The sequence below is a fragment of the Pygocentrus nattereri genome, chromosome 12 (assembly GCF_015220715.1).
Source record: "Pygocentrus nattereri isolate fPygNat1 chromosome 12, fPygNat1.pri, whole genome shotgun sequence".
NCBI lineage: Eukaryota > Metazoa > Chordata > Actinopteri > Characiformes > Serrasalmidae > Pygocentrus > Pygocentrus nattereri.
In genome coordinates, this window is record NC_051222.1 from 26,518,153 (window position 1) to 26,537,693 (window position 19,541).

The 19,541-nt window shown below is 37.2% G+C and overlaps 1 protein-coding gene across 1 annotated transcript in view; it reads right to left on the reverse strand.

The window, feature by feature from the left end:
• Positions 1-3,325: 3,325 nt before the first annotated feature.
• The window catches only part of rab3da (RAB3D, member RAS oncogene family, a), a 22,016-nt gene continuing 5,800 nt past the window's right edge, over positions 3,326-19,541 (reverse strand). The window contains exons 4-6 of the mRNA XM_017712162.2: positions 10,929-11,047; positions 10,493-10,617; positions 3,326-8,175 (exon numbers count right to left, since the gene is read on the reverse strand). Coding sequence (XP_017567651.1) covers positions 7,988-8,175; positions 10,493-10,617; positions 10,929-11,047 — 432 coding nt within the window. The 3' untranslated portion in view covers positions 3,326-7,987. The remainder of the gene's footprint in view (positions 8,176-10,492; positions 10,618-10,928; positions 11,048-19,541) is intronic.

Genomic DNA, 19,541 nt, shown 5'->3' on the forward strand with positions numbered 1-19,541 from the left:
CTAAACAGTCATTTTATCCCCCATAAGGAGGGGCATAAGGGGACTGGCCCAATACACTTACAGTGGTCAAAGTTCGCACCGGAACCACTAATATGAAAGCACGAGACGGTGAGTCATGAGTGCTGACCAGTCATTTTACCTGTTTAGAAATAAAACAGCCCATGGTCTGCTGGTTAAATAATAACCAGGGCTTTCTTTATAACACATACGTAACATCATAGAGCAAATAATTACTGGGGCCTGACTCTTTTTCTAACCCTGTTTTGAGACTAAAGATAACACAGCACTTTTCCACACACCTTTTGCTCGTAGTTCTTGGAGCCCCTATGTTTTTATATTAAAGATTTAATCCCAAAACACATTATAGAGCACTTTCAAGATCTTTTTTCATGATATAACTTTTTGGCAGTAAGCTTTACACATATAGTAAGCATCAGTGCTGTCATGTTTAATATCACCTTCATTGGAGAACCTAAAATGTGTTTTACGTCAGCAGATATTCTTTTTCAAAACACTTTCTAGTCATTATTATTTCATGTTGAAAAAACCCTTTCAAATTAAAGTTCTATGTTGAAAGTACATTTGATAAGAAATTTGTGGGAAGGTCATTAACTAAACTATTAACTATTTTTATTATTCTTATTTTTTATTTTTCAGATTTCTAAACTGACTTTTACAGCTATTTAATGAAAACAGCATAAAGATATATATTCAATATTTCACCTTATCAACTTTGTTAATTGAAAATCCAAAGGACTTCAATGATTCGTCCACTTGAAATTTTTGTCAAAATTGAGTTATCCTCATATTCTTATTCTGTGACCGCTTCGTAACATTAGGTGAGGTGTTTTTTAAAGTTCTATTCATTTTTTATCTCTTTATCTAGAAAACACGAAGGTTATGTCTCCAAAGTCAAACTCTAACTTAGTTCTTTAAGGTTCTGTCTGTGAGCTAATCAGCACTTCACATGCACACAAGAGGACTATTCAGGTTCTGAGTCTTTGTCATGTGGCCATGCTGCTCAATGACTGTGAGAAAAGTTTATAAAACTTTATGAATTATGAAAGCATGTTGCCTTCATACAGTTCTTTAAAAAGTATTACTGTCTTAATTTTTGTAAATATTAAGCTTTAAAGTTAATTAAATAGTGAATGGTTGAATTGAATTGAATTGAATTGAGACAAATAAAGACAAAACTAGCTACGCTTACTTGGTGGGACAGTTTATTACAGTAACTGGTTGCTGTCTAACCTAAAGGGGACTTAAACTAATAGTTCCTACCTAAAATTGACCTCTGCGCTGGACAAAATATTTAGCACTGACCTTTATACTTAATCTGCAATGCTTTTTTTTAATAAGAAAAGGATAATTTGTCCTAAAACAAGAAATAATTATCATTAAAAAAATTTATATTATAAATAAATGTAAAAAAAAAGTAATAAAAATAAGCATAGAAAGCATTAATGTCCTGATACATGTAAACACCCTGCTACAGCACTAATTTTGTGTTTTAAAATAAATTGAGTATAAACTACTTGTGTACCTTTAAATTCTTGCTTTTCATGTTTTGTCAGACAGAACCTTATAACTCCGAGCTGAAAGTGACTTCTTAGGATGAGAAGGTTCTCTCTGCAGTTGACCTGTTCTAAAAACTCATTTACAAATCTGATAGGATTTTGAAATTCTACATACATTTAGTGTGTATCATTTTCATGTATGAAAGAGCCGTGATCCATGTATCAATTTTGTTATTTTTAATGCAAAATCTTTGAAGCTTAACTTCAAAAGTTTGAAGCAAAACTGCTCAGAACCCAGACAGAACCTTACAATTTAAAAGGGACGAATTGATATAGTTAAAAATTACCATAGAATTTTATATAATTTCAATATACACTCACCAGCCACTTTATTAGGTACACTTTGCTAATAAAAGGTTGGACCCCCTTTTGCCTTCAGAACTGCCTTAATTCTACTTTCAACAAGGTGTTGGAAACATTCCTCAGAGATTTTGGTTGGTTATTTGAGTTCCTGTTGCCTTTCTATCATCTTTCTAAAACCAGTCTGCCCATTCTCCTCTGACCTCTCACATCCACTGCCGCTCACTGGATATTTCCTCTTTTTCGGACCGTTCTCTGTGAACCCTAGAGATGGTTCTGCGTGAAAATCCCAGCAGAACAGCAGTTTCTGAAATACAACCACGCCATGTTCAAAGTCACTTAAATCACCTTTCTTCCCCGTTCTGATGCTCGGTCTGCACTTCAGCAGGTTGTCTTGACCACCTCTACATGCCTAAATGCACTGAGTTGCAGCCATGTGATTGTCTGATTAGCTATTTGTGTTAACAAGCAACTGAACAGGTGTATCTAATAAATGTATACCACAGGATGTACTAGTTCTTGTACATATTCTTAGCATGTATCCATAAATAATGTGATATAATTCAAAGGAATTCAATACATTGCATTGATGAAACTTAAGTTACTCTTTGTATGTCCTACATTCATGTCTTTCTTTGCCATCCCGAACATTAAACCCAATAAAAGCTCTCTGAATACGCACAGGATGACGTCAGGAGTCATCAAAGGTATGGTTGGTTCCTTTTTCCGTTGCGATTTATCACTGAAGATCTTTGATAAGCAATTCTCTGAACCAATTTTAGCATGTTATAAACTTCATTGGCAATAAAAGTAAATCAATATGTTATTATAATCCATGATTTTGTAATGCTGCTCTGTCCTAGTTTAAAACTACAATCGAGGAAGTTACATGCATAGCTTGTACCTGTTCAAAAGTATCGGACACCCCTTCTAATTACAAAATTCAGCTATTTTAAGGTGGCACAGGTGTTCTATTGTGTACACACACACACACACACACAGAGGTCCATCACCTAGACAGCTGTGGAGTAGTGGAACTGTGTTCTCTGGAGTGCTGGAGCTCCATCCAATATCATCCAATATGGGGCGAGTTTGAGTGATCCAGAACTAATCATCCAACATCCATACCTGACCTCACTTGTGGCTGAATGCAATCAAATCCTCACAGAAATGTTCCAACATCTATTGTAAATCATTCTTAGAAGAATAAGAGGCTGTTACTGCAGCCCTAGTAATGAGCAGGTGTCTACAATCCCTTGGATATAGTGTATATGCTGATTCTTAATAACACCTTAAGGTGCCCATTTACCACCTTACCCACCATCCTGCTCACGAAACAGACAAAAGGAAACTGATTCTTATATAGTTCTTGCTTTCAAAGCTCTAAAAAGAAAGGATCTGTTTTGTTGCATGAAAGAAATGAATGACAATGTTATGCTTTGTTTTTCATTTTATTTGGTTTGTCCACAGATTCACACTGAAGTCATCTGTATTTCTATCTTCGGATGGACCGCGAGTTCAGTCCATTTAGTGTACAGAGTAAATTACATTGATCAGGAGTTAAAGCTTAAAGCAGACCAGCATTGTGGCTGTGAATAATGAGTTATGAAATGAGCCAATACATGGGACATTTTTCATCTGTAGATCTGTACTAAGTTTATCAGAAACGTAACTCGTTTCTGTGTACATTTCATAGTAAACAGATCTAATAGAACTTCTTAATATGTCAGGAAAAAACAATGTAACAGATGTGATAAGGTACATATACATTTACAACGTAAATACATACACAAATAAATACCTTCCCTTTAAGAATCTATCTTTGGATACACTGCTTCTCACCACAGAATGTTTCCTTGCACACTTCCCCGACACAATGAAAGGCATAAAAGTGGGCAAAGATTAATCCTTAAAAAATAAAGTTGAACTTTAATCTTGAAGTAATACTCCAGTGTTTTTCAAACTAATCTTTATCTGCTGCATCTATACTGCAAACCTGATTTCCATGGACAGTTATTACATCAAGACTCACTTGTAGTAGAAGCTATTGCTTCAGCACCAGTCCACTGACTTCTATTACAAGAGATCTTTATTAGTTTGGACCACACATTCAACAATTCATTATAGTATGAGAAAAAGGCTGTATGAGAAGAAGTGCGAGATCTCTGAGAACTTGACCTGGAGAACTAGGTGACTTTTGCCAACCCCATATGATGAGTAGAGGTAGGACAGTTGGGGCTGATTAAGAGGGAGGGATGGAGTGGTGATGGGGTCCGAAAACCTTGTCACAGAAAATCATCCGGGGAGTTTTCAGGCATGGACAGGCATTTGAAGCAAATAGAGTTTTAATTGCCTTAACTTTTCTGTCTGTTCTAATGCTCACTATGCTGCTGATGGAGTGGACAGAGATCAGACTGAAAAACAATCATGTATTCCTTGGATGAAATCACTGTACAAACTTTGCATTGCAGTAGTGAGGACCAGCATCACCTTTGTTGGTAGTACAACTATTTACTGAATGTTACTGCTGTGGTACATAAACAATTGCATGTGATTTGAGGTATGACTCTCTGGAGTAATGGTGCTCCATTCATACCTTTGGGAAGGGCTTGTCTGATTCAAAACTAATCCTCCAATATCTTAATATGACCTCACTAATGCTATTGTGGCTGTATGCAATCAAATCCTCACAACAATGTTCCAATGTTCTAGCGTGAAACCTTCTTAGAAGAGCAGAGGCTGTTACAGTCCTCAGACAAACTTTATGTTGCAGTAGTGAGGATCAGCATTGTCTCTATTGGTAGTACAACTCCCGATTGAACATTCCTGCAATGGCACATCAGCAACTGCATGTGATTTCAGATATTGCACGTATCTCAGTTTTAAAGGCGCACTATAATTTCTTTTATGATGCAAGTTGGCCAGGTTTGGTGTCAGCAAGTACAAGATTGAACCAAAATAAATGCTTGTTCGAAAGGAGCCAATAAGAGACCATATCTGACGTTAGAACAATCTACAATACAAGGTTACAGTGAACTGGCATCTCACTTCATATGAAACTGCTGAATGGTACTAAAAAGCCCTTTGTGAATGGTACAGAGTAGAAGACTTCTCCATGATTACAAATATGGTAATGGTACTTGGTAAACTTTTCATAATAGCCTCCAGTGCTCACATACAATTCCATACAGACTACACACAAAGCAGATACAAGACCTTCTCCATCGTTGGCACAGTACTCCGAATTCAACACAACTAACTGAGCTCATCAGTTAACTTAACAAGCTGAAACTGGGTGCCTCCTGTGCAGATAAATGTTCAGCAGTTACAGTCAGTGTCCACAAGGGGGCATAGCAGTGTTGTGTATGCACAGCCACTTGACATGTGGAGAAGGCCAAAAAAGAAAAAAGCACATTATTCATTTCTTACATTCACTGTCAGTGTTGTGTGATTTGATACTCATACAGTAGTAACCTACGGTGAACTGTAGCATCTGTTCAGTTGAATCTTTGGCATTAAACATTGAAAACAATCTGTTCCTGTTCAGTGAACAATCTCTAGCATCCTGTTTCTCCTTATTACTAATCAGCTACTTTTTAGTTGCTGTAGGCTAAAAGAAGTCAGTCCACTCCACAATTGTGGGTCATTTTGAGTGGGACAAGGAGGAAAACAACTCTGTTTCAATACTGTTTTGAACATGGCCTTATCAACTTGCGCTCGCCGTTTTCCCTCTGGTGAAGACTCAACACCATTTTAAGGGCTGTGTTGGCTCAGATGACTGTGCGGCAAAAGATCGAGTTAACATAAATGTAGACTTCCAATCTACCCAGAAATCAGTGCGATCTGACACCATTTCCTGTATAAACCAGAAACAACGTTGGACAAAGCTGTTTATAAGCCAGAACACACTTAAATTTTCTTGAAAAAAAGGTGCCAAAACAGCGATAACATGGAACAACCACTTTGGTTTCCCTGAAGAACCTTTCAAAGCGTAGCTCTGTAAAGAATAATTTCTGAAAAAACAGATTTGCAAATGCAAGTTAAAAACTTGCCCGGAGCAGTGGGCAGCCCTATCCATGGCGCCGAGGGAGCAATTGGGGGTTAGGTGCCTTGCTCAAGGGCAGTTCAGTCATGGACCATCAGCTGAGGGGTCGAACTGGCGACTTTCCGGTCACAGGGATGGTTCCTTGACCTCCAGCCCACGACCGCCCCCTTTTTTTCTCTTTTTTGAATTTTGAAAGAACCAAATTAAAGTTTAAAGAACCTTCTTCATAACGTGAAGGTTCCATACCTGTTTTACCTAAAACACACATGGCTAGGATCACTTAAGGGCCTTTATTTTTAAGGGCATACATGATATTTCAAAACTAACATCTGATTTGCTACATTTAAGTTTGGGCTTCTTGTAGCAAAGTAGCCCATCTGTTATACACGACTGCTGTATTTGTTACATTACTCTGCTAGCATGCCAAGCCAAGTCCTACACAGCTACAATAAAACAGAACAGAAAAGCAATGAAAAGCGTTCTCATTTTAGACGAGAAGCTTCAGACAAAGCAATTGGACACAAAGTTAATGTATGTTACATGTACAACTTCCGAAGAAAGCAGTTTGCATTACAACTTGCTAGTTAATTAGCTCACTGAGGCTAGCCTTGCGTTCATCTAAAAACAGTCCTTCACTGATCCCTCCTCAACCTGCCTTTATAGTGGCTGCTTGTAGGTTCTATGCGACTCTGGGTCTGATTGAAGATTTGTCAGTGGGCTTATGCTAAAAAAGTACTGAAACAGGGCTGGTCATGGTGTTGAGTCTGTGAGGGAATTAGGCTGAAGTGAACAGACTGAACAGAATGGGATGTTGATAAAGAAATTAGAAGTTAATTCTGGAGGAGGAGTATATTGTGGAAGTCATCTCAGAAAGGTTGATAACAGTTTGTTTTCAGATATCAAGTGTATATTTTGTGTGTGTGTGTGTGTGTGTGTGTGTGTGTGTGACAAAGTTTAATGTGTACATAGACTACCGTTCAGAAGTTTGGAGTCACTTGCCATATTAATTTTTATTATATACAGTAATAATTTAGAAAATTAATAGTTAACTAGATTCCAAAAGGTAAAAAGGTATTTTTAGATATTTTACTCAATGTTTCAATTATTTTGGAAACAAAAATGTTAAATAATACAATATTGTCTTTTTACAATTGATTTTTTTTTCCCACCTTATCTGACTTGAGATTTTTCACCACTGAAACATTCTTGATATTAATTTTATTATCTATTCATTCTTTATACTTTCTAGCCTTTAGGGCCAGATGTGATCTCACAAGCAGCCTACACTATACCAATAAGAGTCCTTGGGCAAGACTCCTAACACTACCTTCACCTGCCACTGTAAAATGAGAGCAGAGGGCACCTCTCAATGTAGAGGGTGATAGTGTGCTCATCACATTGTCTAATGGACAACAGGCCTGTAGCCTTGGATTAAAGGTTAATTTAGCATGGCTGAAAAGTAACCCCAGAAAAAAAGAATAAAAATCCAATTAGGCATCCAGCTGTGTTCAGACAACATTACATTACATGAGGTGAAAATAAACAGAACATTTTGCAAGGGAAAAACAGTCCATTAGCCAATGAGAGCATTTCACTAGGTAGCTTGTCTGGCTTGTGCTACCAGCTGTACATTGGATATTAAAGAGCACAGCCTAGAGAAATATGAGGGCGTGTTTTAGAGGGGGTGTATCCTTGTCAGTGGCAAATTCTGACACAATCCAGCAACAAATGTTTAACAAGTTTTCCTCAGACGTGTATTTTCATCTCTGGCCCCACAAGACTAGATGTTATATAGCTGTCTCATTTTAGAATCATTTACAGATCTGTTCCTCAAACTGGACACATTCAGCATTTCTTTATAGCTTTGACAGCCGTCTTCTAATTACGTGAAACCTAATTTGTGGACTATTAGCAGTAGTAAATGTATTATCTGCTAGAAAATGTGAAAAAAAGACATTATGGAAAATCACTGAATCTAAACTTTTGAACAGTAGTCTATCTCTGTGGGTTTGGTAATGAATGGTCCAGTAACAGTGTTATGTGACTGTGCATTGGCCTGCGAGCATTAACATGAGCAGCCACTCTGCCCAGCAGGGGGCGTGTCCTGTAGGCTGGGGCCTTTGTGATTGGCCAGTTGGCTGGGCTCTCCATCCATGCTCTCATTCATTTTGTCACAGATGACGTCCACCAGTCGTTCAAACACCTGCTTCACGTTGATGTTGTCTTTAGCACTCGCTTCGAAAAACTGGAACCCTGGAAAAATGACAGACATAGAAAGACACAGATAAATCCATCCCTGTCCATCCCACTACAAGCACACAAAACAAAGCAACAAAAACATGTTAAAGTACATTTTTCTTGCTCTCCACACATTGGGTAAAATGGGGAAACTGTCTTAAAGGAATATTTCTGAAGAGCCATAGTCATGTGACACAAAAAACAAACTTTATCATGTAGTTTCATGTAATCCTGACATGAATTTACCCATCAAATTAAAGGAATACTTCAAAAAATCACATTTTCTACAATTTACTAACCGCCCACGCGACAGAACAAGTAAATATGTCAAATGTCATTTGGAGTGTTCACCCTTTGCCTTTGCCCTTAGCCCTTATCAGGACTCAGTGTTGAGTTGTCTTCTCACAGTGGAAGGAGAGACAGAAACACATGTGGATGTTTCCAAATCTTAAGGAGCTTGATTTCCTCCCCTCTCTCAAAGATGAAAGTACTGTTAATCTAATGGGGACAGTTTTTATGGACTACCAAGTCCTCCCCTGTTGTTAAAAGTCACATTTTCCTTACATTTTAAATAATTTTAAAACCATATTTTGACACTTCTGTTTTTACTCCACTTGTTTTCCTTTGACTTTCTCCTTCTTTAGACAAGCAGATTATCGTTTATCTAATCTAATAAATGATCGGTGGCCTCTGACTTTGGTTACTGTATAACATTCTATGTGCATATGAGGTATCTGTACTATGTCAATGTCCAATTATCTAAAACAGATAGAGGCACTGTATTGTCTTGTGTAATAGCATAGTGGTATAATAATTTATGTTGCTATGACTGGATTCTGAGGAATATTTCTGGGTTAATTATGGTATCATGATGTAAAATACTTGAGTAATGATAGCAAAGCATGTCTCCTCTTGGTACAAGCACTTGTCTCATTAGCACAATATTCTATTGGTCAAAAATGGATCATAACCTCTCCTGTGCCTGCATGCCAAACTTGGCTCTGCAATGCAGAGAGGGAAGGAGGGTGGGAGGGAGAGTGGGAGAGAGACGGAGGGGGAGAGAGAGAGAGACAGAGAGAGAGAGAGAGAGAGAGAGAGAGAGAGAGAGAGAGAGAGAGAGAGAGAGAGAGAGAGAGAGAGAGAGAGAGAGAGAGAGAGACAGACAGACAGACAGAGAGAGACAGACAGAGAGAGACAGACAGAGAGAGACAGACAGACAGACAGAGACAGACAGAGAGGTAAAGCAAGAGCAAGAGAGAGCGAGAGATTTTAGGTCCATTAGTGCCATTTGTATGGGAACAAGAAAAAAGCAGCAGTAATTAATTTAATTTTCTGCTCTCTATCCCTCAGAATTAAACAGGCTGTTTTTGTTACTATACCTTTAAATGTGATATATGTAAATGATGTCTGTTTTGATTGGCTGCCCTGTTTTGTGCCTCATTTAAAAAACACTCCTTATAACTTCAGTGTGAACGGGCAGAGTTAAATTTCTGTTCTTATATGTGGATATATCTAAATATGTCTTTTTTTTGGCTACATCAAAAATAAATAAATAAATAAAAACACTAATTCAAAATGGGCTGTTTTTGCATCCTAGCTTCCGTATATGGATTGTGTGGACAGAGGCGTGAACAGTATGTTTTGTAACTTTAACAATATTTACATATTTTTCATTACAACAAAAACCAACAAAAAAAAGTTGTTTTTCCTTATATGGACAGTCAATTCTGATTCCTGAATGCTAAATGTACAGGGCTAGACCCACTCTGACACGCCCACACAGTTATGAACTGGCAGCAGCTCAGAAATTTTGGACTTAACTGAGCAAACCATGCAGAGCCTTTCAAAAGCTTCCAAAATCTTGAAAAGTATCCACCTATCCATTTTTATCCTCTTTTACCTCCAACTCTTCCATGCCTAAATGACTTTTCTCATGGAATGTTTTTTTCTTGTAATGTGTCCAAAAATGAGCTTTAGGTTTGTTATCTGGGCGTCGGATGAGAGGTAAGGCTTGATTTGTTTAAGGACTTGTTTATTTAAGGCATTAATAGTTTTCCTGCTCCGCTTTTTTACTGTCCAGTTGCCACACCCATAAAGAACCACAGAAAAGACCACAGCCTGGACGCATATCATTTGTGTTCTCTGTTTTTCAAAAGTATCTTTAGAATTTTACATCCATTAAAAGACTCTGCATGATTTGCTAGTCAAGTCCATTTTTATTACTAAGCCTATTTTAATAACTGAATACTTGATTAATTGTGATAATGATCACATTCCTCTATGGTCACAGCCCTAGTCACATGTAAAGTGAAATGTACATTTCCAAGCTCACCTAACTCATTAGCTAGTCTCTGTCCATCTTCTGTGGCCACCAGTCTGTCATCCTCCAGATCACACTTATTCCCCACCAGAATCACCTGAGCGTTGTCCCACGAGTACGTCTTAATCTGAGTCGCCCTGAGTCACACGCACATTCACATATACGCACACAAACACAATTTTAACATGGACTCCAAAGTCTGACATGTTTCTCATGTTTCTAAATATAGAACAAATGTTCATGAGGTATCTGATGATTATTCTTATTCAATAAAATGTGCCTCAATTTAATTCAATACAAATATTAACAAAAAAAAACTTGAACAAGCATACAAGCAAATGAAAATGCTAAATACTGAGTATATAAATTTACTTTGTAGAAGCAAAAATGTTGTATAATATTTAATAATGACGTGAACATCAATAATGGGCTGATAAAAAGCTTTTACCAGTCTTGTACAGCGTAGAATGACTCCTGATTTGTGATGTCGTACATCAGTAGAAAGCCCATTGCTCCTCTGTAATAGGCTGTAGTAATGGTGCGATATCTCTCCTGACCTGCGGTGTCCTACAGCAGACCAAAACAACACACAAACAGAGCTGCATTAGGCACATTAAACATTCCAGGAAATAAATACAAATAAAATCAGTGGAAGCTTAATATCTGGGTGTGCAAGAAAAAAGAAAAATCAATACAGTGTAATACTGCAAACACTTTGGCTTTAGATTTAGCAGATACAGAGAAGCCCAAGCATCCTTTAATTATTAATATGTTTAGCTCCCCACAAACCCCGCCCCCTTTAAAGAGGCTTAACAGTTATCTGTAGCTAATGTAGCCTACTGTTTTATAGAAATAAATTGTTTTTATTTCAAATTATTTTTCAACAGTTTATGTACTCAGTGCCTATTTTGCTGGTGCACTTTTGGCATATGTTGAATGAACAACATCCAGTTCGAGTCATAGCAAAATGCTTAGTAAAAATGAAATAAAAACAGATTTATACATTTTTTTAGCAAAAAAAAAAAAGAGATTTTTTTTTCAAATATGGCCCTTTTAGTGTTGACACCCCTGAACTAGACTTGTAGATTAATAAAATCCATTTCAATCTTAATTATAGTTATTGATCTTACACTTTGTTCTATATGTACAAGAGCATATAGTTGCTGGAACTCACCATCCCAAATAAAATATTTTACAATTTGACTTCTTCACTACATCCCTCCGCCCAAAGACCACTGGGATTACAATGCCAATAAGAGTCACTGGGCAGGCCTCCTAATGTTACAGTCACCTGCCACTGTAAATATCCCTGTAAAGCAGCACAACAGCTCCTATGCACAGAGAATATTATACAGTAACAAAAGTCAGAGGCCACCCTTCATTTATTGAATTGCCAGTCAAAACAAACACTAAGCCTGTTTTATATGTAATGTTGCCTACCTCACAAATAAAGTCATCTGTCAAGTAAACATAAGGTGCCTCAGAAATTAATTCAAGAGAGATGAACAAGGTTTCAGATTAATTTAGACTTGATGTAAATCTTTAAATAACAATATATAATAACATAATATTACATCACAGAGCACGTAGCAATACCTGTGTTTAATATAATGATTGGTAAATGAAAGTGAAAACTCCCAAGATTCTCCACAGTTTACTATCAGGCTACAAAAGAAAGTAGAGTGGATATAAAAGTGATGGAGTAATCTTCCTAATCTGTTCTTTCTTACAGGTTAATCAATGAAGAGACATCTTATACTGTAATAACCATTTAGCTTAATAAATCAGTTAATCAGCATCAACACTACACATTTTAACTGCAATCCAGTGGCTGCTCGTGCCACCAGTTCTTCTGTCATGTTTGCTCTCTGCTCGTGTTTACTGCCTGCTGCTCTTTATCAACAACATTACAGACATCACATGATGTCCAGAACAAACAGGATGATGATCTTTATGGTGTAATGACGCTGCTTCTGCAATGAAAAGACCATGTCGAGTGAGACTGAACTGGTCTTTGTACCTGGCTGAGAGAGCATCTTATTAGCTTACTGCACAAAAACACTAATAGCTGAAGTGTAAACAGAAACTAGAAAGCCAGCTTTACTAGCAGTGTGATAACTAGGCAAACACTAATAGGTAGCTGTGACACTGCAAGGTCCTGACTCTACGTAGACTGCCATGACCTGTCATGAGGAGGTTACCATGGTGACGGTGCATATGTAATTGAAAAGGGCTAATGGGTGGCTACAGACAAAACCCCATCCTCTTCTTTCAGCACAGATAAGCTGAATAGCTGCCCATTACAAAACACACACATTCACAGCATAATGAGCAGCCTGACGAAATAGGCTGGTGATTGTTCTCTGCCTGGATACAGTACTGAGCAGAGGTCAGAGATCACCCTTCATTTATTGAATTTCCAGTCAACGCAGCAATTTAGAACACTATTTATTTTTCAGTGGATGTTTCTAGAAATGAAATTATTAATGAAAAATTTATGGAAAATAGAAACTGTGCAAGACCTTGTAGACAACCAACAGATAAACACTGCTAAATGCTTTCATCTTTGAGAGAGAGAAGAAAATGAAACTCCACTCCTGCTTCAAATTTTCAGATCTCCGAAACCTTGAAAATTGTTCAAATTCCCCTTTAATTTTGTAATGAGAGTCAAAAAAGGTTAAACAATAAAAATGGACTTACATAGAGAATAGCCAACTATGCAGAGTCCTTTAAAGATCCCAAAATACTTTACTAAAGATGTATGAAGCCTTTAAAGAGACTTTTAAAGATAAAAAAGTAACATTGTGTCAAATGTGCATATAAACAGATGTGTTCCTTGAGCTGTATTTCGTAGTATAACAGAGCATCATAGCAAGTTATCTGCAAGGTACGTTTTAATCGGTGATTTGAGTGATTAATCAAGTTTAATGTTAATTGAAACTGTATTTAAGATATTTAAGGGTGGTGGGACAAACTCTCTATACTCTCAATCCAAGACAATACTGTAGAGAAATCCCTACTATAAGTGTGACTTATTACTCAGAACTTGATGTGTAATGTGTGATGTGTAATGTTTACTTTCTCCCCTAACACGGCACTGAGTCAATGCTAAGTTAAACTAAATTCATTCCTCATTTTCAGACTCCTCCCTTAAGTAAACCTGCATGTGCTCATACACACAGACCGCTGTTCACAAGTCAGCATTCACACATTCTGTGAGTGAGCAGAGAGAGAAAGCCTGAGAGGAGTGGATCACACTGAAGCAGCACTGCAGTCACACTTAAGCTTATCGTTAAGCAACTCTAAAAAGGCACTCAGTCAGTGAAGGCAAGTGTCTGAATCCTCCACACCCTCGAAACACACCTCCAAATCACACACAGCAAGACAGCAGGTCAAGCACTGACCACAGTGCACCTCTCATAGGAACGATAACATTGATAACATTGACAATAATGAATGAAAGCTCCAAGCAAAGGAATCTACCACACTAGATTGAGGTTAGTATTCAACTACAATTGATATATGGATCTTCATAGGGAGAAAAGTCTCTAAACAACATTTAGACCAAAGCAATGTTGTTAGAAAATGACTACTACAGCCTGTGTGTGTGTGTGCACGCTCAACAGAGATGGGAGGATTACAGTAAAACACAATCGATTCCACTGATATTTGTTTCCTAAAAAAAAAATTAAAAAAAAAGAAAAAAGTAATGTAAAAACATGACGTTGTTGAGAGTTATTTGATGTGAAATTCTCCATTCTAGAGAAATGTACGGTGTCAGAATTGTACACAGTGGTGGTGACAGCAACCAGATGTCTGATAAGTGTAATGCCTCTTAAAGATCCTTCACAGAAAGGTAAAAACACATCCATGGTTGAGGGATACATGCAGGGTGTTGTAAGGCAAAATAGTCAGATTTAACATTATCCTCATCGTATATAAAACTTACATAGGGCTGAGCAATATAATGATGTGTTTATGTCCGTCATCTGACTGCATGACTCACAGATCACAGCATGTTAAATATCTCTCCACCTTATTCCACTACCTCATGTCCAGAATGAGTGCTGTGTCGGTGCTGCCCTGTCCTGTCTGTTTACTGTGTCTAATGTCTGTTTAATTTATCATATTTATTGTTTCTAGCTTAATTTTTGGTTTGCACACGATGTCTGCACGTTCGCACTTTGTGTTCCTTGTTGCACCGCGATGTTCCTGGAGGAACGCAATTGCACTCCACTGTGTACTTGTATGGATGGAATGACAATGACAAAAGCCTCTTGCCTTGACTTGATATTTATCGTTATCAATTACGTCACAATATGCTTTTCTGAGCACATCATGAATATCGTCATTATTTTATAAATTACATGCAGAGCGGCGGGTGAATTGTTGAATAAAAATAATAATCCATTTTATTTAATAATTTGTACTCACTGGGGCTCATTCACCAACTGTTCTTAAGAAGGAGTTTCTTCTTAAAACCCACTTAACGCAGTTTTCACAAAGATTCTGACACCAATGTTTTCTCATTTGGGATTTGTTCTTAGGTAAGAACAGAATCTAAACACATTGAAGAACACAATTCTGCACTTTAAGAGCACGTCATGAATCTGACAGACATTTTCTTAGGATCTTTCTCAAGAACTTATTTAAGAAAAAAACTTAGGAAGATATTGGTGAATGAGGCCCACTGTTTTTGGTAGCCTTTTTTAAAATAAGGCGCGTTGTTTTTTCTCTGTTCCAGCTTATTGAGCCTCATTGTGACACACTGTGCATAAAGATTATATTGTGATTATACTCTTGCCGTACAGCCCACCTCTGAGAAGACACAGGTCGGTTCACTGCTCGCTTTGGTATTATAAATCCAATAGCTGTTTCTCTGTTGTAGATGTCATGAGTCCTGATTCCACTGTAAAGAAATCTGAGCCGTTCATTTTCTCTACAATAAATCGTTTCACAACAACCCACTCAGAATGACTTGTCTGTGTAATGTTTCATTCATGCCTTTCACTCGTAATATTGTACTAGCACTGCTAATGAATGAAATCTAGCAAGAGGCAGATTATTGAACCTCACACAGATTAAGAACAGTATATGACTAAAGGGAATGTGTTTCACTCATAACTTTAAATTAATTTCTTACCTCTGCACTGCTTTTATGAAAATATTGATGAAAAAATTACCTTTCAACATATAAAGGCACAATATTTTTACTTAAAAAGTGTGTTTATTAGACATGAAGGTTTTTTGCAGTCTTTTTAATATCCCAATGTTTTATTTTATTAAGCTTTAGCCATGCGTCTACGAAAATGAACTACAAGTTCATATTGTTATGCATTCACACATATTTCAGTACAGATCAGACCTTTTCCTCAATGCTACCACACTGCCTTTCCGCTGTGTCATCGTTTCCTTCTTAGTAACACTGTCTTTGCTTCCTGTTGAACAGAGCCTGAGCCAGAGGTGCTGATCTAAGATCAGCTTTACTGTTTCTGTTTCATTATCAGACCCCACATCAAAGGCAGAGCCTGAGAACCAGCAGCAGTTTCAGTATGATGGCGGTTTTAATAGCCCCCTAGCAGTTAGTGTTAGTATAAAAATGACTATTGTTATTTGGGTACACTAAGCACTTTTAATCTAATAGGTGTCGGATTGGATTTGGTGAAATGTTTTTGGACTGCTTCACACGACTTTACATATTAATGTCACACAAACAGGCTAAAAAAGAAGGTCAGGCTCAATGTTTAAGTCTTACATGCAAAATCAACATTATATTAATGACATTCACTAAGTTTTGACTGTTGAGAAATCTTTTTAAGTAGTCTTTCAAATCGCTCGCAATCATCAGATTCATGCACTCAGGGAAGAGATCTGAAGCACAAATGACATCACTAATTTTTTTTGGACAGGTTGCATGCAATTACACATTCTCACCAGAGAGGTCCCTAAATATCCCTAAATCCCTAAATATTACATATTGTGTTGCACTTCAAAGCCCTTTTTAAACTTAACCCTGTTACACCAAACTGTTGCCCTGTGCATTTTTTCTAAGGGATGGACAGATAAGAGCACTCCTGGCCAATATTTTTCACTTACATATCTACCAAAATTTCCAACGTTCAGAAATTGAACCTATATCCCCCTGGATGAGCATAACAAAGAAAGCTAACACTTGCTTCTAGAGTACAAAGCTCCACTGGTGACATCCTGTAATAATAATAATAATAATAATAATAATAATAATAATAATCATCATCGTCATCATCATCATCATCATCATCATAATAATGTGGGGCCACGACTTAGTATGGCATGGGAACAAGATCATTAAAGCATGGCCATGACTTAGTAAGGCATGAAAGTGAGATCCTAATGCATGGCCCCAACTTAGTAAGGCATAGGAATGAGATCCTAATGCATGGCCATGACCTGTAAGACACGATCTCGTTCCCTCACCTTACTAAGTCAAAGCCACTACTTACTTACCTCATTCCTACACCTTACTAAGCCTTACTACTCATCATTTAAACATTTTATATAATAAAGGGTTAGAAATGCAGAAAAATGAATGTTATATAAAATTTTTATAGTAGCCCCATGTGTCATAAATACTCTGCTCTTCCAGAGTATAATATGAAAAACTGTCTGAACCATCAGTCAACTATTAGCTGGGTTTTTTAAATAACAAAAGCCTGCCTCTTCAGATGAGCCAATGAGCTAACAGAGCTAACAAGTGTCATGTTTGATGATGTTGATGAGGACTTCTCTTACATAAAGTATTTTCTCCTCAGTGGATGATACACCAACACCATAGCTGGCTTCTCAGCCACGTCCTTAACAATCCATCTTTGGCAACAGTAGCAAAGTAGCAAAAATCTTTGCTGCAGTAGCAAAGTATAATCTAACAAACACGCTCATAAATACGAGCAAACCCATTGTGTTTTACGGAATTGTTGGCCTTCACCTCAGGGATTTCACTGCTACATCTGGATGTTTGTGGTTTGTAGCATTTCCATCTCCATATTAACACAAACTGTTAATTAACCGTGCTATTGACTGTAGCAGTCTCTAGATCAGAGAGGCACAGGACACTGCAGTCCTGTTTTAAATCAATACTTATCTAGACTTCAGTGTGTGTCTTCTAGTTTACATTTGCATTGTGCATGAGTCCATTGTTTTCCTGGACCTACTGTGATAAACATGTGGTGCTATAACATCACTATAATATAACTATTTGTGGCTGGGGCTGCCATGATGAATCATTTACATTTAAAATACACTGATTAAAATGGACCTTTTTTACCACTTTGCTTGATTCTCCCCTTGCTGTCTTACAGTAAGAAACCAAGCCTGATAAAAAACACTCATTTATATGCATTGTGGCCACACAGTGCTGATTTTAAATGCTTAAGGAAACATAATTAAAAGTAAATTACACAGAAGCCTCCAACATTAAGTACAATATCAATCAGTATTGAATTTGTCCACTCCTTAATGCACTCTATAGTCACTCTTCCATCCATCAAATCTAGAACTAAAGCATTAAAGCTTTAGTGCACACAAGCAACTATCCAAACTCACCTTGGCTACATGAAAAATTCATTTTTCTATTTTTTCATACGTATCTTATGTGCAGGCGATATTTCTGAGAAAATGAGATAAGATAATCATCTTAATGAGGAAGGGGAACTTGAAAGTCAAATAAGTAAAAACAGGGAGTTTCCAAAACTGAAGTTCAAATAATCAAAAGATACAGAGAAAATGGGACTCCTAACAATCTCGCAAAAGCTGACAGACCACCAACTCTGTCCCTATCAGATAAACAGCACCTAACGCTTTCATCTTTGAGAGAGAGAGAGAAGAAAATCCACAGGCATTTGTCCATCCTTCCACTGTGGGAAGACACTCAACACTATGAGTCTGAAAGAATGCGTAGCTGTTACGAAATTATAGACTCATGAGTTTTATAGACTATAAAGATATATATATATATATAGAGATTATTTGGATCATGAGAAGCACAAAATGCAGCCAACGTCTAAAACTGAACTTTGGAGGTGTGAAAAAATATGCCTGCAGATCTCTTTGAAGACTCCTGAAAAGACTAATAAAAGGCAAAGAGTGGACACACTAAATGCTGAAAAACATGACATTATATTTATGTTTATTTAAGGAGTCTAGTTTATCTTTTTTATTAAGTATTCCTGTGCAATGCTTGATCAGTTAAGCCTATTTTTATTGAAACAATCTCATATAATCAAGAGTGAAGGCCCTATTTGCAGCGAAAGCACATGCAGTGCGTCTCTCTCTTCCACATACACACCTAGTGTAAATACTTCACAGTAATATCCCTAAATCAATATACAATATTCATCTCAAACAAGTTATTGAAGTTTCACTTCAGGACTGTCTGGTTGCCCCACCTCTGAAATATTTACCATGTTGTAGATTGTATTAACTGATAACTGGACTCATTCACTTTTAACAGGCATCATTTCAAATGAAAGCCTGTTACATTCTCAATATATCCGGACTGGGCAAGGATAATGTATGGGCCCATGAGAGTGTGTAAGCCATCATGGATCGGAGGAAGCTGTGCCAGAATAGACTGCACTACTATGCCAGAGCTCCATTAGCCAACAAATTAATTGTGACTCATTTCCTTAATAGCTTTTCACTGAAATCAGATTGACCCCACCTCTGGTAAGAAAACACAATACATCACTGAACTAGGCCTGCACGATATGGACAAAATACTAGCACTACCATTATATTGCTACATACTGCAAAAGCAAAATTCCCTGAAACTGTAACATAATTCTTAAGAAAATAAATGTGGACTACATCTGATAAAGATGTAGATAAAGAGTCAAAGAAAGATGAGCTGCACAGACCATATTCAACATTTTACTTGTATTTTAATGTTATATTTCCTTGAAGATCACTTATAACATATTGTTCTCCCTTTAAACAAAGCATGCATATTTCATCCATGAATACATTTTCACTTTTTTCCCCTCACATTGCCAACAACTCCCAACAACATGGACTACAACTCCCT